Below are 17,861 nucleotides of genomic sequence, written 5' to 3'. Positions count from 1 at the left end.
CATATCAAAAAAGTGCTGCATTATTTTTAAACAAAAATTATCCAAAATAATCTACTATCGAAGCACAGACCTTGGGCGTATAAAATAGATAGGCGCCGAGTAGGGATGGCAACGGGGCGGGGTTGGGGCGGGGGACCCCTCCCCCGTCCCCCGCCCCGTTGCCTATTAGTTCCCCCCGTCCCCCGCCCCGTCCCCTGCCTCCCGCTCCCCCCGCCCCGCCCCGCCCCCGCCCCGCCTTGCCCCGCTTCCCCCACGGGGGCACCCGCGGGGTTAATGAAATTTTATTATATAATTTTATTATAATTAAATTTTAATAAATAATCAAGTACTAAAATATCAACACATCACCAAATTATTATTCATTGTAATTTTACAATTAAAACTCATAAAAACAATCAAACATAAGTTATTTGAATACAATCTAATATGCTGAAATAAATATAACTAAAATAGTCAAGTTTTCACTTTTATTACAAATGCAATCACTAATTCATTATTGTGTTTGTGCTTTTTTTTTGAGAAAAAAGTGTTATTCTATTAAGTGTAATTAGAAATTTAGTATAAATGTATTAGTAAATTTAGTATAACTAATTAATAAATTCTATTAGTAGACATATATAATTATTCATATAATTGATAATATCAATTATATTACATAAACTAATATACATTATATAATACATCTAACTAATAATATCATTATCATAAGTTTATAACTAATTAACTTACATATTATATATAATTATATATATATTTTTTTTTTGCGGGTGGCGGGGCGGGGGATAGGGCGGGGGAGTATACCCCCGCCCCCCGCCCCGTTTCTAAGCGGGGGGAAAAAATTCCCCCCGCCCCCGCCCCACCCCCCGCCCCAACCCCCGCCTCGAGAGCCCCCCGCGGGGCGGGCACCCGCGGGCACCCGCCCCCATTGCCATCCCTAGCGCCGAGGCCCAGACCTTTGTTAAGATCTTGGAACCTTCACCGAACACAACAAAATGTAGGCCAAAATAATGGACAAAGGTGGATTTACACTAAATAGGCTGCCCATATCAATACGTGCAATCTTCTCGTAATTCTCTCCGAGAATTATGGCATGGCTCTGGCATATGACCTAATAACAGAACGCACCAAATTTTCCGCCCCTTCTTCTACTTCCAATTTTAATGTTTTCCTGTTCTAAAATTATGAACATATGCGGCCTGCAAATTGAAAAGGGCGAAAAAAAGAAATCATATAAGGCTTGCCCTTTACATGTTTATTAGTTTCAGAAGTTGCATAACAAAATATGGTCCTTAGTTTTTTTTCGTTGTCGCCCAATAAATTTGATGGGGGCCTTAAAAACATTAGGTTGAAAATTATTTGAAAAAATGATTTATATATGAAACGAAAAAGGTGGTTAAAATACTAAATAAATGACAGAAACGTGCTTTTGATATAATATAAAAGTTTTCAAATAATTTGTTATCCGAACACACCATCAAAGCGTATTTATCATGCTGTATATTTAGCTAAAGAGCACTCGAGATTTTGAGTACAAGTTCAAAATCGAATGTTTTTGGAATAACTTTCATATTTTAAAAGATAAAATATAAAATTTGACCATATTATCATGAATTAGCAATTGAACAAAGGCATAAACACGTTTCAGAAATTCAAAATTACACATTATTAAATATATAAATAAACAACATCATTAAATATTGAATACGTGCTTTTACTAAATATTCAATTAAGAGAAGTATTTAATAAGTCGCTGAATCTCAAAGGAGCACGTAATACATTGGAAATCGCCAAAAGAAACTTAATTGAATATCATGAAAAAGCGTCGTGTCAATAAATAATTCAAGATGGTTTGTCTCGCTCTGATATATTGAAAGTAGTGGAGTATAATTTATCATTCCAAAGAAAGGAGCACTAGAATTCCAAAGTTTAAGAAGGAAGGATGAGCGGTATCATGTGATTGGTCGGTTCTCATAAACCCTAACACCCTAGGGTTTACCTGGATTTTTAAGGTGTGAGTGAGTTGACTCAGCCAAGTTTGTCTCTACTTACATTTTAGGGATAATTTTAGAAATCTTCCCTAAGGTCTGTGATAATTGTAGCAACCTCCATTGAGATTTGAAAAATTATATATATATAAAAAAAAAAAACCTACCCTAGAAAGTGTGTTTTGGTATTAAATGGTGATGTAAGCACAAAAAGTCTAATGAATATCCGATATTGCCTCTATTTGATTTACAAAACAAATTAAATGGCAAAAGAAATCAAACATCAATAATATTACTTGTTAAGCAAAAAATTTTAAGATAGTTTTTTGCAGCAAAATTTAGGCCACGTTTAAAGGCATCATTTTTTAATATTTGAACTCCCTTCTTCCTTTGTTAAGTATGTTGTGAAGAAACTGTTTTTGACAAATGCATCACTATTCGCCCGCTATTTTCGAAACTAAGCAAGAAATTCATTTAAATGATACAGGACCAGAAAAAAAAAAGAGAGATACGGTTAGAGCTTTTGGATAAAGAAATATTTATTTTTCTTTTTCTTTACACCTACTTGTCACTTAGGATTTATAGAGCTGTCAAGGGTATTATAGTCTTTTAATAGCACTAAGGAAAGTAAATGTAATTTTTTAAATTTTAAGGGAGGTGGCTACAATTGTTAGAAACCTCAGAGGAGATTTATGAAATTATTCCTACATTTTATTATTATCAAACTTTAGCGTCAACTGGTCAACCGGCACAGCCCTGGCCGTATTAGTTGGACAATTAGCATGCATGGGCCGGAAATGTCATATTCCAACAATGGAAGTATGGAAGAGCTCTCCCAAAAAAAAAAATTACTTTATCATTCATGGGAAAATACACATACCTATTTCTTGGTGGGATTTTTTTGTTTTTAGGTTGCATCACTCCTGCAATATCATACGGGAAGTGTAACAATTGCTTGACTTTTGAAATGCTTGTAACAACTGAAACAATTGGAAATCAAATGAAAATATATCCTTGAAATGTTCTACTTTTTTTTTTTTTCCCTTTTTTGGGTTATTCTTTTTGGTTTTTAACATAGGGAAGGAATGTATTTTTTTTCGATCAGACGCGTGAATCATTTTATGACTTAATTAATTGAATCGAAAATACCATTCCTAGTGAAAAATTGAATTTCGAAAACCTCATGAAATGGAGTTCCCTTAAAAAAAAAAAAACTATTTAGATGGGCTTTTTTTGGGGTTTTTGAGGAAATTCGGCCTTTTTTTTTTTTTTTTTTAAGAGCTTGCAACTAAACGTACGTATGTAGTAACCATAATAAAGAACATACCCTTCAGTTCACCATTCTGAGCCTAAAATATTTGCTGTTGCAACCTCAAATACCATGCATCAAATGGTTCAAAGACCTAGCCAACTAAATTACAAGAGAACATCAAAGTTTATTGTTTCTAACGCATTCGATCCTACAGCCAAATTCTTCTGTTGAAAGGTTCTACATAGTCCCCCACTAATCCAAAGATTAGAGACTTAAACAGTTAAACGTTCATTCTGGTAGGCACTAAAAAAAAAACCATATGAAAAAGTATATATTTATTTTATTTCCAAATTTCCCTCTTAAAGAATGTAAATAATCGCATTCAATCTTTAATTTCTAATAATGACTTGTACTTCCACTGCACTTAAAAATTTTAGTCCAATGACACTAGACGAAATTTCCCGTCAAAGAACCTCCGCTTCCCACGCGTCCCATCGTGAGCAGCGAGTAGACTGCAGAGTAGCTCACTTTTTCCCAACTTCCAGCAAGTAGACCACCAGCGCCAGCCACACATATTTGCAATTCCACCCCTCAAGCCCGCAAAATCAACCACCACTTATTTAAAACAAATCAATAAATGCACGCTAAGATGTCTTCCATCTATACCTCAAATTACACTTTAATCCGTAAATTTTTATTTTAAATACTTTGACCGCTTATTATTATTTTTTTGTGCGAAATTATCCCTTTAATTGCTTTTTCCTTTTTTGATTTTTTCACATGTTACTAGCTACTTCATTCCCTTTGCTATTACTTGCATATTTAAAATAAATTTTAATATAAAATAAAAAGAAATATATTCGTTTATAATTAATATGTTCATAATATAGATAAACTACCAATTAGCCTGTTCATAATGTAAATAAATTTTAATTTACTTATTGTTATCGCGGACGTACAACATAAAATAAAAAGATTGACTTAACACATTAAAAAAAAAAAACATTTTGGACGTACAAATAGGAACGAAGTTGTTAGTAGCATTCGAGAAGAGACGAAAAGCAAAAGCAATATTGAAAACAAATAGAAAAAAGAAGAAGAAAAAGGGATAATAAAAATAATTAAAATAGCAGATAAATCGAGAAGTGATTAACGAAAAATAAGTTGAGGGAAATAAAGTAGTAATTGGATAATAGTTTATGGGGTATAGTGCAATTAACCCAAAAAGGGCAAAATGAGTGGCAGGCAGATCTGGTTAAGTAGGACTGTAGTAGGAGTCGTCACTTTGATCCCCGCCGCCACGCGCTCCCACTCGCATTAGCACCCCTACGCTGCCGCATTTCAATTTTCACCTTTCTCCGCCATATTCATTAGCAGCCCCCGCCGAACACCGAAAATGTTTGCCTTTTAAGACGTTCAAAGATCCAGTCGTCGTCGGTCTAGGGTTCCGGCGAGTAATTTTATTTAATAAATTATTTGCAGAGGAAGTAGGTTATCGGATTGTAGGTATTCTATGGCTTCGGAGGATGTGAAGTCGAGTGAATCGGCAGTCTCGAAGATTGTGAATTTTGCTGAAGAAGCCAAGCTTGCCAGAGAAGAAATTAAGCCCACTAGCCACGCCGTTCTCAGTATCTGCAAGTCTCTTGTCGCCGGTGGTGTCGCTGGTGGTGTGTAAGTGCTTTCTTATATTTGATTTATTAAATCTGAGAGCGCTAAGAAATTCACAAGCCCACTAGCCACTAGCTCACTGTTTTTTCCCCATGATACAGATTGATTTCATGTGCATATGATTTGTTTGACTTGTCCGTGCTTATTTTTATTGGTATGTTGTACTACTACTGAGCGAATAACAATTTTTTCTGGGAGCTTGCCAGCTTGGCACCGATATTTCTGAAACTTTACGGAGGAAATAAGTTCAGTTGAAAGTTTTTATCCTCTAGGATTTGGCAGTTTTATATAAGGATTGATAACTAGGAGAAAGGTGCTTTGGGAAAAATACAAAGGGAGAGTTGGAAAAAGTACGTCTAATATAAACAAGTTTATTTTTAATTTATCATTTAATTTATTTTAAATCAATGATCGTATGGAGATGTCTAGAGATCCATCTTTGCTTAACTGTGCATTCGCTAAGGGCAAGCCTTAGGGTCCGTTTTAGGATCAGTGACTGTTCTAGACGAGGCACGGTTGAAACTTTTATCGACTTTTCCCCCATTCTTTGCCTTATTTGAGCATTACTACCTACGAAAGATGGTTAACACAGTAGACACCTTGCTATGTAGGTAGTCAGTTGTGATTGGCTCAGCTGTTCAGCATATAGATTCTTTGCAGCTTGTTTCTTTCCTGTTTCATGTCTGACCTGTTGTAGAATAAATTTACCAACAAAAAGTGCTTCAATTAATGCTATTGTATCATCTCATGAAGTTGTTTTTGGTCCACTGCAGATCACGTACTGCTGTAGCCCCATTGGAACGGCTGAAAATTTTACTTCAGGTTAGTTTGCTTTTCCTTGATGCTATTTTATGTTTGTGTTGTGTATAAAGTTCCTATCTTGATATGTTATAAAGAATAAACTTTTGTCACACTTAATGCACATCATTTCAAGGACCCCCATTTGCATTTCGAGAACAATTTTGATTAAGTTGTGTACTCTACAAAAATTTATCAAGATTACATTACCTGCATGTAAACAATTGCAGGTTCAAAATCCACATAACATAAAGTACAGTGGTACAGTTCAAGGCTTGAAATATATTTGGAGAACTGAGGGTTTTAGGGGATTGTTCAAAGGCAATGGGACCAATTGTGCTCGCATTGTCCCAAATTCTGCAGTAAAGTTCTTTAGCTATGAGCAAGCTTCCAAGTATGTTGTTTTCAGTGATGTAGTTCCACTAACAAAGATATTTTTAGTACATGATGATTCATGAGGTGCTGTTGGTCATTGATCTTTTGGATTTTCTGTATGTTGACCTGTTGGAGACCTCGAGATTCTGGTAGCACTTTAATATGCTAAAATAAATCCTTTCATTTGGCTAGCAGCCAGATTTTTTTTCCCTTTTGTTAATTTGAGTTCGTTCAGTTTCTGGTGGTTTTATTGTATGTGTTCCCTTTGTTGACAGTTCCTTGTTATCATTGGAACAGGGGTATACTGTGGCTATATCGAGAGAAAACTGGAAATGGTATGTTCATTCTTCCTTTCTACCACGACATTGTTGAGGGGACATATCTTTTTGTGTATTACCTAATTATTATTTCTGAGTTGATCATCATTGAACATGACAATGGTTTAATATCCAAAGCAATGGATGCTTTTATTGCTCGGTTCAGTTTGTCCCATTTGTGCTTTTACTCATTGCACGTAGTTCTGTAGGTTTGAGTTGATTATGAGATCTGAATGTACTTCTGTTCTTTAGAAGCAAAACTTCTGGTAGTTCTTTAGGTTCTGGCTCCAGTCTTATTGAGATTGTCAAGATTTTGAGTTCATCTTCCTCATTTTTTATATGACCGTGTCTGCACAGGTATGCTGCTTTCACAACAGCAAATTATTTTCACTCACCAGTTATGTCAGGCAACTTGAGATTCTTTTGTGATATTAACTGATGTTTGATTCCTTTAAAATTTGTTGATTTTCATGCCATTCTGTCACAGAATGTTGGCAGTTCTATGGCAACAAGTATGGAGTTCATTTTGAATCTTTAACCTTTTTTCGCAGAGGATGCTGAACTCACTCCTGTATTGCGGCTTGGAGCGGGAGCTTGTGCTGGGATAATTGCCATGTCTGCGACATATCCAATGGACATGGTACGAGGAAGATTGACCGTACAGGTAACTTTTCACGTTTATCCTACAAATGTGATTACTTATGAAGCTTCTTACCTGTTAGCAGTTGGCCAAGAGGTGGCTATGACCTCATATCTTCTTTTAGCAGTTTTAGTCATTAATAGTCTCCATGTTACGATTACCTGTTAGCACTTCCATAACATCATATCCTTTGCTTGTTTGCAGACTGAGAAGTCTCCCTATCAGTACAGGGGAATGTTTCATGCTTTAGCCACTGTTCTCCGAGAGGAAGGCCCCCGGGCTTTGTACAAGGGCTGGCTTCCTTCTGTTATTGGAGTTGTAAGTTCTGCTTTTTGTGTGACTTACTTTATCTTTCCCTTCCAGTTAACCGTAAAGAAGTGCATTTAGCAGAGGTTTATGCTTTGCTTTGTTTCTTTTGAATTCTGGAGATTTTAGTACTGTTCATACTTCATCAGCGATCACAAGATACTTATTGTTGCAAGTAGTTCTCACTGGAGATTAACGGTAGCGTAAAATTGAAAGGTCTGTTTCCCTTTTTAGGTAATGGTGCGGCTTGGACAATTTCCAATGTACTGCAACTGATTCTGTATATTGTTGAACTTGTACTCCGACATTCATCTATTGTGGGAGAAGAAACTGTTTTATTTATGCATCATGATGTTTTTCGTCTAATGTTCTGTACTCAATTTCCTTTCGGAGTAATTGGGTGCTATGATGCTGCATTTGAATTTTGCCTCTTTCTCCATCTGGTAGAATTAGTGTGGGGCAGGATGGATGAAGGAAGGAAATATTCTATTTTTCTAAGCTGTTGCATGCTTGGAGCTGGGCTTTGTGCCTTACTCTAATTAATCACATAATTTTTTTTGGGATAATTCTTCTGGAAAGTTATAAAATTTCCTAGTCTTTAGTGGTATTTCATACTTTGAAATGTTGAAGTGGACAGCTATATCTTGGTTATGGTTTGCATAGCGTGTACTTTTCTTTCCTGAGTTAATCATTGCTGATTAGACTGCTGATTTGACGCTCAAGACTTGCATGATAATCTTGTTCCCTATCGTCTTTTCTGTGGAGCTCATATGAACAATGTCGTTTATGCAGATTCCATATGTGGGTCTCAACTTTGCTGTGTATGAATCATTAAAGGATTGGTTGGTTAAGGCTAAACCTTTTGGGCTTGTTGAAGACTCGGAATTAGGTGTTATAACAAGACTTGCATGTGGGGCTGCAGCTGGGACTGTTGGTCAAACTGTTGCTTACCCTTTTGATGTTATGCGAAGAAGAATGCAGATGGTGGGATGGAAAGATGCCGCTTCTGTTGTCACTGGTGATGGAAGGAGCAAAGCTCCACTTGAGTATACCGGCATGATTGATGCCTTCAGGAAAACTGTGAGGCACGAGGGCTTCAAAGCCTTGTACAAGGGTCTGGTCCCCAACTCAGTCAAGGTTGGTTTCTGTACCCTAGTAGCAATTTTCCTTGCTTTTGTCTCTATTTCTTCGTCCTCACATTTTGCATTTTGAGGTTCTAATTTACCTGGCTTCTGTTAAATCTGATTGATTGTGTATGTGTATAAATCTACATACTTATGTCTACACACGCACACACAGAGTGTATGCTCCTCTGTCTGATACCATCCATCTTGCATGCTATTTTCTGATGGGATGATTTTGAGTAGTATCCTAGCATGGATGGAGAGATTAAAGTTATTTACAATTTCGACAACAGATACTCATTTTTCCGATTTGGCCAAATGAAGCTTTCTTGCAAAAGATTGTGTGGAAGTGAAATAAATCCCATTCCAATAATATTTCATAAGATGTTAGGCTGGCTTACTCTAGAAATCTAAATATGGATGGAATGGAGTTAGTTTGCTTAATGTGCTTCTTCTTCTTCTATTGAGCAGTAGAATCGTAGATATCTGCTCAAAGTAACGGTTAACTTCATTTCTACACGGGGTATGGTTACTTGCATTTGGTAGATGATGTTGTTAAGCTGCCGTTGGATGTGTTTTGTTTCCCAGTTGACAGAAGACTTTCTTGAATGCACTACCTGAGAACTCGGATTTTATTTGGTTGACTGTCTAAGAAGTCATTTTAGTCTTTTTAACGTCACATTGCTATCTTTATAAGTTGACTCATTCATTATATATACCATGAAAAGTCGGATGATATGTTTGATCAACTTCATTGTTAATTATTCAGGTCGTCCCATCAATAGCTATTGCATTTGTGACGTACGAGCAAGTGAAGGACTTACTTGGCGTTGAGATCAGGATATCAGACTGACAAGCGAGCCTTGCATTTTTATTTTATTTTTTTGGGGTTGCATGTGAAATTTTTGTAGACAAGGAGAAGAGCAATCGCAACATGGTTATGGCCTCTCCATCCCTGAGAGAATTTAGAGACCTGCTCTAGTCTGTCTATATGTTGCTTCTCTGTTTAGCCATGTCTATATGTTTTGCCCTTCCAAGTGCCTTAGCATGTAGCAGTTGCCATTCAGATGATGTGTCTGTCAATAATGATATGGCTGACGAATATTGCAATAACTGCCTTGGTTGTGTCCCTGATAAAGCAGAACCCATCAGATTTATTGTGCGTCCGACTTTTCATCAGGAATTTTATTTTTGGTGGCTCATTTCAGTTTTTAAGAGATTATCCGTCGATAGTTTGAGAAAGCTATGCATATTCTGTCAAATCGGAAGATTAAGATAAAAAATTGCCTGTAAAAAGTCACTGAACATGTAGGTCTTGCGGCGCTAGAGTGCTCGAATGCAGTGGGCATCTGCATCGTCGTCTCATTAGACAGACAGAACAAATGTAGGCCTTGCTTGAGTGGTCTAAGTCACCGTTTGGGGTCATTTGTAGCCTATTTGATGCAATTATTAATCATTGAAAAGGAGGAAGGGGGAAAAAAGGCCATTAAGTAGATGGAAGGGAGAAACTTGTGCATTCCAGTGTACTTGGAGAAGAAGTACAGTCCTTCATGCATAGGGAGGAAAGTAATAATAATAACAACAGCGTATTATTATTTCCGTCAAAGCACAACACTAGCAGGTAAACAACGAAATTACACAGACGACTCCTCCTCCTCCTCCTCCTTTGAAAAAGCAAAGCTGGTGCTTGCATGCGATGCGGACTCCCGAAGGTGTGGGACATGGGCGCTGGTGGGGTGTATTTTCACACTCGTCTGAAGTGCCTGTACAACAAAGAAGAAAAGAGATCAAAAATTTTCTTATATATATATATACTTTAAGAGTACAGATTGAGAGAAGGCGATCAGCCATAAACCATATAAACCATTATGAACAAAGCTGTCGAAAGTGATGAGAAAGAGGCTCATTAGGCTTTACCTGCAATCTCTAACCTTGGTCTGAAACCTTGCAGATTGCCGTTCAGGAGGAGCTCTGAACTCGTACATCTGTCGCTTTCTAATTATCTGTAAATTTGGTGAGAGGGGATGCCTCGGTCTTGAATCTTTGTGCGTGCTTTCATCAAAATTTTCTAAATCTAAACATTCTTCGGGAGATAAAGAAAGGAAGGAAAGGAGGATGAGAAGATTCAATTCCCAGAGGGGGGATGAAGGGTTAACGCCGCTCGTACTTGTATCCGAACTGATTCTGCTGTTGATCATACCAATAATGTTATCTTCGTCCCTTTCTTCTTCTTGCAGTTCCTCCACATCTCTATCTCTATCTCTATCTCTATCTCCTCCTCCTGCAGTCATGCCAGATTCTTCTGCCATCTCTTTCCTGTCACGGAATTTGATTATCTATATGTATATGATCACCATTCTTTTGGGACGTGAATTATCAGGTTTGCACAATAACTCCTGCTTTTTGTGAAGATGCGTTGGAAGTTAGAAGTGACTAAAATTGGGACGGAGACGAGCCGAATAGCAGGCGGTTTTGACGGTTTATTCAGCTGTGGGATTTTGGTATTGATAGATGATGACACGTTTATGGAGCCAAACTAAGATTAGGGACGCTGTCTGTTAATCAAATTGTTGTTGTGCATGAATTAAGTTTTTTTTTTTTTCTGGTTCTAGTTCAAGGTTTTTGTGCCTTTTTCCTCTTTTGTCTTTTAAATTATTTTCTTCCCTTTTTTTTATTTTTTGAAAAGCCAATATATCAACATTGATTTTCCAACCATTATTCACTACATCATATTTGGTGTACTACTTTTGATACGTTCTACATCTATCCTCGCGATAGAAATTGCTCTTTTTGTTTTTTAAGTGTAAGAAAAATTACTTCTTTTTAATATAAATGGAAGGGTTTAAATTCAAGATTTTTCACTTACACTCATTTTCCTAAGGGTTGAGCCATCCAACCTATTCCTCCTGCATGATAAAAATTGCTTAATAACTATAAATACACTAGTGTGAATACCCGTGCTACGCACGGTGCTAACATTATTGAAAAAAATAAAATGGTGAACAAATAAAGGTGAAAAAATTGAACCAACAAAATTTAAATGTAATATCTGTTTAACAATAGTTTGAAATATAATAGAATGTGTATATCATTCAAGAACTGTTTTTTTTCAAAAGATGGATCCTGAAAAAAAAATTAAAATTTATATTAAAAAAGGGAATGATATATTTCTACAAATGAATGTAATTGAATGTTGTTAAAGTGAAATACTTACGAATACTAAGCATTCGATTTGATAATCTTTCTTGAACCACTTTTAGTACGAAGGCCAAAATTGATGATTTAATTAACTATGTTGAATTTTGTGGAGTGTGTATTACAAATGAAAATGCACGATCTTTGACGATATAAAAAACTACATATTTACCATGATCAGGCAAAAGTATTGGTGATGCGGATGACTGTCGAACTTGAAGAGAGGCAATATTTTCATTTCTTTGATCTATAAAATATATATTTATATATTAAATAAAAAATAAATAGTTTTGTATTTATGTTATGTGTAGTAAGTGATACATTGTATGAAAATTGTTAACAAAAAAATACAATAGTTAATATAAAAGTAGCATCAATAGAATTTAATACAATTGTGTTGTAATCAAATGAAAATTACGCACCAATAGAATTATTATTAGCACCCATAGTTAATGAAGTAACCCCTATATAAATATATTTTGGTACATGTAGACCCCCCGCAAAACTAACCACCACTTATTGAAAACAAACCAATAAATGCACTAAAATGCCTCCCATCTATACCTCAAATTACACTTTAACCCACGAATTTTGTGCGAAATTATCCTTCTAATTGCTTTTGTCCTTTTCGATTTTTTCACATGTCGCTAACTACTTCATTCCATCTGCTATCACTTGTATATTTAAAATCAATTTTTAATATTAAATAAAAAGGAATGTATTAGTTTATAATACTAGTGTGAATATCCGTGCTACGTACGGTGCTGACATTATTGAAAAAAATAAAATGGTGAACAAATAAAGGTGAAAAAATTGAACCAACAAAATTTAAATGTAATATCTGTTTAACAATAGTTTGAAATATAATAGAATTTGTATATCATTCAAGAACTGTCTTTTTTCGAAAGATGGATCTTGAAAAAAAAATTAAAATTTATATTAAAAAGGGGAATGATGTATTTCTACAAATGAATGTAATTGAATGTTGTTAAAATGAAATACTTATAAATACTAAGCATTCGATTTGATAATCTTTCTTGAAGGTGCGAACACTCTTCACACCAATCCACTTTTAGTACAAAAGCCAAAATTGATGATTTAATGAACTATGTTGAATTTTGTGGAGTATGTACTACAAATGAAAATGCACGATCTTTAACGATATAAAAAACTGCATATTTATCATGATCACGCAAAAGTATTGGTGATGCGGATGGCTGTCGAACTTGAAGAGAGACAATATTTTCATTTATTTGATCTAGAAAAAATATATATTAAATCAAAAATAAATAGTTTTTGTATTTATTTTATGCGTAGTAAGTGATACATTGTATGAGAATTGTTAACAAAAAAATACAATAGTTAATATAGAAGTAGCATCAATAGAATTTAATACAATTGTGTTGTAATCAAATGAAAATTACGCACCAATAGAATTGTTATTAGCACCCATAGTTAATGAAATAATCCCTATATAAATATATTTTGGTACATGTAGACCCCCCAAATCCCGCAAAACCAACCACCACTTATTGAAAACAAACCAATAAATGCACTAAAATGCCTCCCATCTATATTTCAAATTGCACTTTGACCCACGAATTTTGTGCGAAATTATCCCTCTAATTGCTTTTGTCCTTTTCGGCTTTTTCACATGTCGCTAACTGCATCATTCCCTCTGTTATCACTTGTATATTAAAATCAATTTTTAATATTAAATAAAAAGGAATGTATTAGTTTATAATATCTTCATAATGTAGATAAATTATTAAATTTAGAAAAGGGCGTATGTTCTTATAGGTTTCTTTTCTTTTCTTTTTTTTTTTTGGGGAAAATGAGTTTGTTCTTATAGGTTTTTTTTTAAATTTTTTGGATACAGAATTGTTTTTCAAAGATTTTGGTCCGTAGTCCCTATTATGTTTAAACCATTTTTTAATATTCAATTCAATATTGTCTTTTAATTTGGCAGCCTCTATATTTTTTAATTTATTCTTTTGGTTTAAGTTCAGTTAGAATTCGGAATTTTTCAAATACCAAGAGAAATCAATTTTTTTTTAAATCGCCGTCTTAAGTCGGGTAGAACGCCGAAATATGAGTTAGGATTATTTTCTTTATGCAATTAGTTTTCTGATATCTGGTATGATATATAATTATGTCCCTTGAATTTTTTTTTCATATAGAATTATAGATATCGTTAGGTCTTTGGCATCACTGCTGAACATAATCTAAGCTTAGAATAACGCATTTTTTCTAATCTAGTGGATGCAAAAATACAAAAATACAAAAAATGAAGGTAATATTGTGATTCAAACTCTAAAAAGTAGAATATCATCCTTCAAGAAGTTTCATGCCTTCTTTAACATCTAAAAAAGATGCAACACAGAACAGTTATTTGAATGCTAATAAACTCTCTTTCTACCAATTTTGAAAGCCCACCCATTAAAAGTGAAGTGAAAATTATTGCAGTCAATGCAGAGAGAAAATGATAAAAAAAAGAAAGGCTAGAATGCAATTTTGCCAAAAGGATTTCTGACAAGATTTTGTAAAAAATTTTCAGAAATAATGGATGATCAGAAAATCAATGCAATATCATTCATGACAAAAAGCAAAGCAAAAACAAAACATACTTAAAAAGTAGAAGGGATCGATCTGGAAAATTAAGTTGGCAAGAATATACTTCCAATTATCCGCAAGAAGGTTGAGTTTTGCTGAAGTCTCTGCACATAATATCTTCCACTACTGCTCATAAAAGAAACAAAATCAATACATTTACAAAATGAATAGAGAATCAAAAACAAATAAGAAACTGAGAGAGAGTGGGAGTGAGATAGTGGGATAGTGGGAATAGAGAATTTGTAGGAGTGGTTGTAGGATGAGTTAAAATAGTGGGATAGTAGGAATATTGATGGGCGATAAGGTGGGTTATAACCAACTACATTTTATGTATTGAAATAAATACAAAAATCTAGAAAAAAGAATGAGAAATTTAGAAGTCATTGAGAGGGTTTCTGCTAAAAACCCCTTCCTGATTATATATAGATATAGATGTTCATAATGTAGATAAATTATTAAATTTGGAAAAGGGCGTATGTTCTTATAGGCTTCTTTTTTTTTTTTTTGGGAAAATGAGCTTGTTCTTGTAGTTTTTTTTTTTATTTTTTGGATATAGAATTGTTTTTCAAAGATTTTAGTTCGTAGTCCCTACTATGTTTAAACCATCTTTTAATATCCAATTCAATATTGTCTTTTAATTTGGCAGCCTCTATAATTTTTAATTTATTCTTTTGGTTTAAGTTCAGTTAGAATTCAAAATTTTTCAAATACCAAGAGAAACCAAATTTTTTAAAAAAATCACCGTCTTGAATCAGGTAGTGTGCCGAAATATGAATCAGGATTATTTTCTTTATGCAGTTAGTTTCCTGATATTTGGTATGATATATAATTATGTCCCTTGGGTTTTTTTATCATATAGATATCGTTAGGTCTTTGGCATCACTGCTGAACATAATCCAAACTTAGAAGGACGCGTTTTTTTCTAATCCAGTAGATGCAAAAATACAAAAATACAAAAAATGAAGGTAATATTGTAATTCAAACTCTAAAAAGTATGATACCATCCTTCAAGAAATTTCATGCCTTCTTTAGCATCTCAAAAAGATGCAACACAGAACAGTTATTTGAATACTAATAAATTCTCTTTCTACCAATTTTGAAAGCCCACCCATTAAAAGTGAAGTGAAAATTATTGCAGTCAATGCAGAGAGAAAATGATAAAGAAAAGAAAGGTTAGAATGCAATTTTGCCAAAAGGATTTCTGCCGAAATTAAAAATTAATCTAATTTTAATAATGGGCGTATAGTGCCTTAGTTATTAGTAGTATCTGAATTGTTTTTCTCTAATTATAAACTATTTTTATTATCAAAATTTTTTTTTTATTTCATGCACGATCATTTTTGAAATAAAATTATGAAAATAACTATCGTAACACCTTTTTTATGTGATAAATGTGCAATAAAAAATAATTAAAAAATTTCAGTAATACAAACAAATAAATTTTTATAATATACAATTTATGTTAGAAATAGTAAAATCCTCAATCATGAACATATACCATCCACAATTATATAAGCAAGCAATACCTTATGTTAGAAATGTGATTGTGATTTTGTGTTTATACTTTATCCCACTATTGACTATCTTTGCTTTACAGTGTAACAATAAGCAAACAATCGTTCTTAGGATTTTGTAAAAATTTTTCAGAAATAATGGATGATCAGAAAATCAATGCAATATCATTCATGACAAAAAGCAAAACAAAAGCAAAACATACTTAAAAAGCAGAGGGGACCGACCTGAAAAATTAAGTTGACAAGAATATACTTCCAATTATCCGCAAGAAGGTTGAGTTTTGCTGAAGTCTCTGCACATAATATCTTCCACTACTGCTCATAAAAGAAACAAAATCAATATATTTACAAAATAAATAGAGAACCAAAAACAAATAAGAAACCGAGAGAGAGTGGGAATGAGATAGTGGGATAGTGGGAATAGAGAATTTATAGGAGTGGTTGTAGGATGAGTTAAGATAGTGGGATAGTAGGAGTGAGATAGTGGGAATATTGATGGGTGATAAGGTGGGTTATAACCAACTACATTTTATGTATTAAAATAAATATAAAAATCTAGAAAAAAAAATGAAAAATTTAGAAGTCATTGAGAGGGTTTATGCTAAAAACCCCTTCCTGAATACATATAGATATAGATAACTCAAGTTAACTAGTTCCTTCTCCCGTAACTTCCCTCTTTTTTGAATTTCTTTTGCAGTGATATTTGTTTTCTTTTCTTTTTGTGAAATTAACCTAACTAGTGCTTTTGTAACTACAGTTGTATATATATATATATATATATATATATATATATATATATATATATATATATATATATATATATATATCCTGGGAGCAACCGTCCCTATCCCTTATTCATAAATTTACCCGGCTTACAGGAAAAAAACAATATTATTTTTACAATATGGTAAATTTTATGACAACTAAAACAAACTTGAATTGCTTTGTACACTTGTTGTTGCGTGAATTGTTACTTGCTAGAAAATATAGTGTGTAAATTCTTATTTATCTTTAAAATGGGGGTAACAAACAGTTGGATCTTCATTCATAAATTAACTGCAGCATAGTGACTCATTTTAGAGTATTTTTTTAGCAAAATTTGTTACTGTAGGGTTCTTCAGGATAATTTTAGATAAAGTTTAGGTAAACTTTTAAAATATTTTTAAGTAATGTACAAATAATAGGAATCCAAACAAACCCATGGTATTAGAGAAACAAAAATTTAAGGGTTCATAACACTTTGCTCCGCTGAATTTTGGGGGCAGTTATACTTCACCACCTTCAACCTTAAAATATGCTTATATACTTCACTCCCATGAAAACTAGTTAAAGTTAGAAATGCAAAAAAAAAAAAAAAAGAGTATAATAATATTATTGCCTTTTTATTTATCAAATTATCTATAACTAACTACTATTTCCTTCTATTGCTAAAAGATACATTTTCTCTATAGAATATACTATACAAAAATATCAAATTCATCAAAGCTAAAAAGGGTTTACATTTAGTTTATTATCCTTAAATTTTGCTATTGGACTTTTATGCATTTCGTTCAATTTATTAGAATTTAAATCAAACAATAAAGATAAATAATACAGTAATAACAATAAATGCAATTAGCAAAAAATTGAGACAAAAAAGGTGATATTAAACTTTTTTATTTTTTTTTTCAAAAAATAGTTTTTTTTTTTGTTTTGGTTTATGTAAACTGTTAGAATGCATTTTTTGTTTGTCAAATTAATCAAATACTATCAAATACTTAACCAAAATTGTTGAAAAGGGCTAATATGCTTTATCCTTAAACTTAAAGGAGAAAGATACAGATTAAATCAAATTTCAATTTTTTTAAGAAAAAATAACAGTAAACTATAAATAATTTCAGCAACAAGGCAATAATGAGTGTTATTATTACACTCATTTTTTTTTTTATCAAAACGGTAACATATTATTACACTCATTTTTGTTTGATAGAATTAAGATTTTCAAATGGATAATTTTAAGGTTGAGGTTGGGAAATGGTGACTGACCGGAAAGTACAACGGGGGCAATATTTGACCCAAATTCCAATTGACAAAA

General features: G+C 33.4%; 2 protein-coding genes across 2 annotated transcripts; one reads left to right on the top strand and one right to left on the bottom strand.

Annotated features, from left to right (window-relative positions):
* Positions 1-4,524: 4,524 nt before the first annotated feature.
* On the top strand, positions 4,525-9,627 carry LOC113728172 (mitochondrial adenine nucleotide transporter ADNT1). Its single transcript, XM_027252710.2, has 8 exons — positions 4,525-4,908; positions 5,679-5,727; positions 5,934-6,097; positions 6,376-6,413; positions 6,947-7,059; positions 7,240-7,353; positions 8,134-8,478; positions 9,235-9,627. The coding sequence occupies exons 1-8, from the start codon at positions 4,751-4,753 to the stop codon at positions 9,316-9,318; spliced, it is 1,065 nt and encodes a 354-aa protein (XP_027108511.1). The 5' UTR covers positions 4,525-4,750; the 3' UTR covers positions 9,319-9,627.
* A 408-nt stretch (positions 9,628-10,035) lies between these two features.
* On the bottom strand, positions 10,036-10,907 carry LOC113723754 (uncharacterized). Its single transcript, XM_027246733.2, has 2 exons — positions 10,383-10,907; positions 10,036-10,228 (listed from the first exon to the last, which is right to left on the bottom strand). The coding sequence occupies exons 1-2, from the start codon at positions 10,772-10,774 to the stop codon at positions 10,210-10,212; spliced, it is 411 nt and encodes a 136-aa protein (XP_027102534.1). The 5' UTR covers positions 10,775-10,907; the 3' UTR covers positions 10,036-10,209.
* Positions 10,908-17,861: the final 6,954 nt, after the last annotated feature.

Source organism: Coffea arabica, chromosome 2c (assembly GCF_036785885.1).
Source record: "Coffea arabica cultivar ET-39 chromosome 2c, Coffea Arabica ET-39 HiFi, whole genome shotgun sequence".
In the NCBI taxonomy this organism is placed as follows: domain Eukaryota; kingdom Viridiplantae; phylum Streptophyta; class Magnoliopsida; order Gentianales; family Rubiaceae; genus Coffea; species Coffea arabica.
The sequence above is the reverse complement of the archived record's forward strand: the minus strand, read 5'-3'. Positions and strand labels throughout refer to the sequence as shown.

Bases quoted from the DNA above. Each gene is read 5' to 3' on its own strand.
- LOC113728172 (XM_027252710.2), top strand. From the start codon at position 4,751: ATGGCTTCGGAGGATGTGAAGTCGAGTGAATCGGCAGTCTCGAAGATT. The intron at 7,060-7,239 runs GTAACTTTTCAC...GCTTGTTTGCAG, and splicing joins GAGGAAGATTGACCGTACAG to ACTGAGAAGTCTCCCTATCA. The intron at 8,479-9,234 runs GTTGGTTTCTGT...TTAATTATTCAG, and splicing joins TGGTCCCCAACTCAGTCAAG to GTCGTCCCATCAATAGCTAT.
- LOC113723754 (XM_027246733.2), bottom strand. From the start codon at position 10,774: ATGGCAGAAGAATCTGGCATGACTGCAGGAGGAGGAGATAGAGATAGA.